The sequence below is a fragment of the Notothenia coriiceps genome, unplaced genomic scaffold (assembly GCF_000735185.1).
Source record: "Notothenia coriiceps isolate Sejong01 unplaced genomic scaffold, NC01 NC01_scaffold00016686, whole genome shotgun sequence".
NCBI classification, from domain to species: Eukaryota; Metazoa; Chordata; class Actinopteri; order Perciformes; family Nototheniidae; genus Notothenia; species Notothenia coriiceps.
This window is the reverse complement of record NW_011349387.1, coordinates 55146-62131: the sequence shown is the minus strand read 5'-3', so window position 1 is coordinate 62131 and position 6986 is coordinate 55146. Positions and strand designations below refer to the sequence as shown.

The following is a 6986-nucleotide window of genomic DNA, read 5'->3' as shown; positions in this document are numbered from 1 at the left end:
AAGTCTGCGTCCAAATGGGTGGAAGTTAAGGGAGGAAGGACAAATCATACTGTATATATAGTCAATGTGAGGTAAAGTGTGTCGCCAAGGTAACCGGTTAGAACTCCAAGTGGCGATGAGGTCTTAAAATGTATAGAAAGGGTCTTAAAAGGTCTTATATTTGACTTCAGGATTTCTGAATATACCCTGTATTAGTTTAAAAGATGTTCCTTATTGTCATTCATTAATTATATCATGTTCATGTCTTAAGATGAGATAAACATTATTAATCCTCGTAGGGAAATGCAGGCGTCAGAGCATCAACAGCACGCATAGTAAGAATGAAAAATAAGAATAAAAATCTAGGTAGCAAAATAAATATAATTAACAGGAATAAATAAAACACAGAATAATTGAGTTATATATTTATATAGCTCCTACAATTCAATATATACTTAATAATGTACAGAAAAAACATAAAGCCAAGTATTCAAAATACATATGTACAATATATATGATGTTTGCAGTATTTACCGTACCAATATGTCTACAGTTCCATAAGTCTACTCCGGTTGCAGTATACAGTTCAAATAATAAGCAAGTAATCAACCTGAAGTTAGATACAGTTGAATAAAGTTGCATACGGATAACAGGAAGTTGGCAGTGAGCCCTATAATTGATCACTCTGTGATTGCAACATATTTAAAACGTTTCTGGCACTAATCTCTTTCCATACATGTGACACTTCAGTCTTGTTAACCTCTCCATCACCCCGCCGCAGAGCACTCTCTCTCGGTAAAGTGAAACTGTGGCTGTAATGCTCTTGACAGTTTAGAAAGCAGGCGGTTTGTTTGAGTGTTGCTGCTCTGATACGAGATGAGTGTGAGGCGAGGGGAGCCAGATATGGAGGTGCCTCTGAGAAGTGACAACGCCGAGGTTAACCCGAAGCAGAGACCAGGAGGAAATTAAAGGAACAGTGTCACTACTGAGCAGCAGCTGCACATGTGGACAGGAAGCGTCGAGGTCCTCCACAAGATCAAAGCGTAAAGGAAGCCGGAAGAGAGAGGGGACGAGGAGGTCGACCCCGCGAAAAATGATCTCTGACTCTCAGCCCCCCGGCGAGGTGCGGTGGGGGAGAGAAACCCAGCGAGATCCGAAACAACCGGATTTGTGAAACAAGAAAACATTGGGCTTGTTAAGTCCTCAACTGTAAACGCTTCAAACCAGCAGAGGAGGGTCAGGATAGGGCACAGATTTAAAGGGTAGTAAGAACATACTTAATTAAATAAATAGAACTGTGTTGGAAGACTCAAATATTAAGTCTTGGTTACGTGTAAAATACCCCCCACGGTTTACAGTAGAACCCAGACAGTTGACTTTTTAGGGTTTATCCCTTGTTTTGTGTGTCATATATCTGTGGTTATTTGCATCTCTTCAGTAAATTCATATAATTGTTCATATTTAGTTTTTCTTTTGTGGACCTTCTGCCTCTTTTTGCACCATCGATTTTTAGTCATTTTCCTTGTTAGAACTGTTTGTGGGGATCTCAGTGTACTAAAACTTTCCGGTCGTTTAAAAAAGTCTGTAGTCATTTATTTTGAATTGCTTTGCATGTCATTCTGTCTCTATTTGTGGTATTTCCAATTTTTAATTGCTCATTCGGCATCCCTGTGTGCCCGTTTTATGAACTATTTGCCTTGTTGTGTTTCTTGGGTTCACTCGGCATCCTTTTGCGTGCCATTTTACGTCTATTGGAGAGACTTTCTGCTCTTTATTGCTTCTCTTTCTGGTTGTTCTACATCTCGATAGTCATTTAGTGTAATTTATGTTTAGCTTAGTATGTCATCTAGTCTCTCTGTGGTTTTCTTGCATCTGTTTTTGTGTTGTTCCATGTGTCTGTGTGGTCATTTATCTTGTGTTGTAACATTCATCTGTAATTGTTTTGCTTCACTTCATAGTCCTGGTTATATTGAGTCTTGTTTTGTGTGTCTGTGGTCATTTCTGCATCTCTTTCTCATTGTGTCATCACGTTGTCTAGTTTCTCTATGTAGCCATTTAATTGACTTTCAAACCAAAAACATTATCATAGCGTCCTGTCCCGTTGGCTCCCTCATCGACCTCGCCCCTTTACACCAGAAATCTCTCAGATCAGCTTTGACGGACAGATATTACTGTACGTGCTGACACGGAGGCTTTATTAAAACTCTTTCATGTGGAACACAAGTGCAACGATCTGACACTGAGCGAAGGGAACTGGCTGCTGCTTCACAGATGTTACCGAGGTGGAGCTGAACAGCCTTTTAAAACACTCGGGAGGACAGCCTGTAGCTCTGGGCTAGAATATATCTCATTTATAGATTTTCTGTTTTTGTTTTCTGTTACTACGCTAGCCTTATGACCACTTTAAATAAGTTTCCACTCTAAACATGTTATCTGTGCCAAAAGCAGGATTCTTTGAAGTGTGTATCTGCGAGTGGTTAGAGCAGGAGTAGAGAGGGGGGGTATTTTAGAGGAAGGGAGGAGGAGGAGGGAGGACCCATGTGTACTCTTTATCTAAAACAGCTGTTCTGGCTTTGCTTTTAGCATTCGTTAGTAATCCAATTCCTCTGTCAAACTCCGTTCCCCATTAAATGATTTACCCATTAGTCGTAATTCACTTTGACTCATTTGAAGGTGTACAAAGATCCTATCAGAGGATGTGGGGCTACTACTGTATTTTTTAAATTAAATGAAGTGTTAAAAGGATCTTAATTGAGACGAGATATTCATGACAGCTGTGTGGTTTTTACAAAACCTGCCTCTGTGAGTTGAAATCATGTGTGAAACCATTTAGCTGTCGTCAATGTGATACAAGGGTCAGTTCAGTCAATTTACAAGATACAAATACAACCTCTAGCTGTATTTAGACTTTAACATAGTTGGGGATTTATTCACCCACATTTTAAGATCTCCACCTCTAAGCTAAAATCTAAGAGTTTGGTAGGGGTCTTTGTCTTAGGTTGTGTTTCTGCCGTGGAAGAACTTTAACTCATGACCTCTGTATTTATAAAATCTTGGATATAGGCGAAATTGCAGAGGACCCAAATCGACTGTAAATTGTTTAAAAATATCTTGATAATACTTTTATCATGACGCAATATTATGGAGTCACAGCAGTGCCAAAAATATAAAAAATCTGTTAATGAATAAGAAAATATATGTGGTAAAATAAAGGGCAAAAAATAAAAGAATAAATAAGTAAAGAAAAATGTTGACATACAGTAAATTGAAATATAAATACAAATAGAGAATACAATAATAATTATAAGCATTCATTTTAATTGCATATTAATTTCTCACTCCTACCTATTTTTTTATTGTTTTGTACCTAATATAATTGATTTAATTGAAATGCTTTTTTCCTTATAATTCTCCCCATTTCTTTTGCTTTTCCATTTTTGTTTTCGAGACAACTCAAATACTGTACATCCAAAACCTGTGCAAACTCAACTTTTTGCATGGCTCAATAGAGACAGGAATTTATTTTGATATGTCTTTGAACCTATCTTTAATTCTCCCCCTCCATCTCCTCCTGTCAGGGATGTGTAACCCGAAGAACTACAGCGACACCCCGGCCACGTCGAAGAGCACGGTGGAGGAGCTGCACCGCCCGATCCCCTCGCTGTTCCGCGCCCTCACCGAAGGAGAGGCTCCGATCAACATGATGGTGGTCTCCTTCCCCGTGGCCGAGGAGCTCTCCCATCACGAGAACATGGTCTCCTTCCTCGAGTCGCTCGACCCGCACCAGAACGTCTCTGTTCCCGCCAACAGCATCCACGCCAGCTACGACTCTCAAGGTAATAATAATAATTCATTCTATTTAGAGGCGCCTTTCAAAGCACCCAAGGACACCTTACAATTCATAAAATATTCTAAGGAAAGGTTTAAGACTGTACAAAAGGACCGTAACAGGGTCCTCTGAAGGACTATTTCACCAACATCCATCTTTATTGGAAGATTGAGATTCAGTTTTTTCTGTGTAAAGTCCAAAGATGTAGTCAATTTGAAGGATCTAAAATAGATGCTTGACCTTCTGTGTGAAGTATTTACTCAAGCGTTGTATTTACTGTGACAACTTTGAGCGCAGTGCATTTCAAATGGACATTTCAAATGTTTTAATACATTTATTTTTCCAATGATAAAATATATATTCGTTTATCACTGAAAGTTGCCATACTCCTATATAAATATCTATTTTTTTGTTATCTTGATCTACTTGTATTTGTTCCTTACATAACCTCAACCCTATTGGCCTAGACAAGACCTCTGAAAAATCCTTATTTTGTCCAAATTAACCGATAAACTGAACATCCATCTTTATTGGAAGTTTGAGATTCAGTTTTTTCACTGTAAAGTCCAAAGATAGCTTGGTCAATTTAAAGGCCCTAAAATAGTACCTGCAGTGGGAAGTGTTTACTCAAGCGCTGCACTGACTGTAATGACAATGTGTTTAATGAATTTATTTTTCAATGATAATATATATATACATTTTTCACTGAAAGTTGCCATACTGCTATATAATTATTACTTTTTTGTTATCATCATCTACTTGTATTTGTTCCTTACATGAACTCAAGCCCTATTGGCTGCTACGAAAATGTCATACCTTTCTGAGAGACCCTTTGATTAAGTGGATCAGTTTTGATGGGAAAAAAAGCTCAAATGAAGTTCTAGACTGTTGCTCACTTGGGCTTGTTAAATTGTGGTTGGCTTTCTAACAGGCAAACACTAATCTACATGTAATTACCAACTAAAATGATTCACAATGATTGCTAGTTGCAGCCCTATTGGAGAGAAACCATCCATTACGTTCGATTGACCTGAATAATAATAGTACAGACATTTTTAGCGATTTGCTGTGTGGCTGCACAATTTGGAAAAAAGTAAATAATAACAATTAGTTTGACTGATATTGCAATTACGATTATAGGAGAACGTGATAATATTTGCATTATAATTCTCGTCTCAGAGGATCTGTATCAAAGAATTATGATTTTGTTAAAATGATTTTGTTCAGAGCCCCTCACACTCTTACCGTTTCTGAATAAGTTATACATCAGGAATAGCGTGCTCTGCTCACATTCTTTATTATTAAATAGTTCTCTGGTCCTGTCAGGTCCAGTCAAATTCTCCATTTGCATTCTGCACACTCACTGAGACCTGTGGTAATAAACTCAGGCCTTGCTCAGAGCTGAAGCACTGCACAAAGTCTTGAGCTGAGAACAGTTTAGGGTGGATCAGGTTCTCATCATTTCAGAGGGGACATGGCTGCCAAGAAGACCTCAAGTTCAGGGATTTGTAACTGGGTTAAAAGTGTTGTTCCGCTGCCATTTTCTTTATTTTCATTTGTGGGTGTTTTGGCTGTCTGCCTCCTGAAGACACACTCTTTATTTTTCCCACCGAGCAGAGAAGTTAACTCATTAAACTCACCCGCACATATGGTCATACTTATTCACAGCAAATTAATTTCCCCCTGAAGTAAAAGTAGCAACATTTAGGGTTAAAGGTAATTATTGTAAACTAAAACTTTACTGGATTTGTGTCTCATGTGTTTTTTTCTTTCCCTGTATGTTTTATTTCAGAAAACATGTGCACGGTGGTCTACTTTGACGACTGCGTGTCTATCCGTCAGTGTAAACTATACTGTGAGTCAATGGGAGGATCCAAGTACCGCTGGTTTCACAACGCCTGCTGCCAGTGCATCGGACCGGAGTGCGTGGACTACGGCAGCAAGGCTGTGAAGTGCATGAACTGTCTCTTCTGAAGTGTTGGCACATCTTGGTACCAAATGTGTGGGCCATACCAGAGGACTGAGGGCAGAGGAAACTATGACTGTTATGTGTTAGCATTCCTCCGTTACCTTGTAAAATACCCCTTTCACCCCCTCCTGCAAACCCTGCGAAAGTGTTTTTATTCTGCTGTTATGTTTCACTGTATATTTTTAGATATGTTTTCAATAGTGTTTTTTACTAGAGGTGTATATGAATAACGTATTTTTACAATTATGGTCTGCTAAATCCCAGTCTCGTGCCAAATAAAGAAACGTTTGGTGACATGGATCTGTTTTGTGTCACAGAGGTAGCTGATCTTAGAATATCTTCTTCCTTTCAGTATATTTGCTTTAAAAGAGGTGAAAACTAAAAATGCATCAGTGGAATAGTAAATGTTTGTCCTCCCTAGTTGCATGTCTCCGGCTCTAATCTTAGCCTAGTGTTGCCCGAGTCAGGAAACGCATCATTTCCTGGGGAAACAAAGTTGTTATTATACCATTCTGCTCCACAGGTGTTCAGCTGCTCACAGACCGTCGCATGCAAGCGGAGGGGAAAGGGAGCGTTTACCGATGCCAATCCCTCACACACAAATGCTCTTTGTGATGCCCGTGCGTTCTCAAAAGGCAGCAGGGTGCCCAATCACTGATTCTGTTCCCAATTGGCATTCAACTGCAGTTTGCACGGACCAATGTGCCGGCCGCACAATGAGACCTTGTTTGCTTTTTTTTTTATGATATTGAATCACGACCTCATTTTGCCATTGCAGCTGTGGGTTTGGAGCAGATGGTGCCAACAAAGATCAGAGCACTAATGTGTTTCATGTGTCCGGATGACCACCAGGGTACAGAGTGTAACCGCAGAGTTTGGGAAAGTACAGATGGTTCAGAATAGCACGTGGTTTCACCAAATTTAGATGATAGCTGCTTTTCAAAACATTGTTTGACAGTTTCTCTTGTACGCAGGCTTGTATAACATCACACTTGTGGTTAAGATCAAAATGAGACCACAGCCTAAACATTCTTCATTAATTCCAGATTATTCTGGGTTAAGGAAACCTACATAGACTATACATTTGTGGCGAGAGAACCAAGGTAGGTCAGCAAAGTCGCATGAAGGCAGGATATTGTGTATGAAATGTTTCAATTTTCACTCGCTACTGTAAAACAACAGTTAACTGACATACAAATACAGTTTAGC

The 6986-nt window shown here is 39.2% G+C and overlaps 2 protein-coding genes across 3 annotated transcripts in view; both read left to right on the top strand.

Annotated features, from left to right (window-relative positions):
- Nucleotides 1–6073, top strand: part of twsg1a (twisted gastrulation BMP signaling modulator 1a) — a 16367-nt gene extending 10294 nt beyond the window's left edge. For both annotated transcript variants that reach the window (XM_010776068.1, XM_010776067.1), the window contains exons 4-5: nucleotides 3558–3815; nucleotides 5601–6073. In XM_010776068.1, the coding sequence (XP_010774370.1) occupies nucleotides 3558–3815; nucleotides 5601–5782 (440 nt within the window). In that variant the 3' untranslated portion in view covers nucleotides 5783–6073. The remainder of the gene's footprint in view (nucleotides 1–3557; nucleotides 3816–5600) is intronic.
- Nucleotides 5425–6986, top strand: part of LOC104949678 (ralA-binding protein 1-like) — an 8332-nt gene continuing 6770 nt past the window's right edge. The window contains exon 1 of the mRNA XM_010776073.1: nucleotides 5425–5429. The gene's annotated coding sequence lies outside the window, so the exon portion shown is untranslated. The remainder of the gene's footprint in view (nucleotides 5430–6986) is intronic.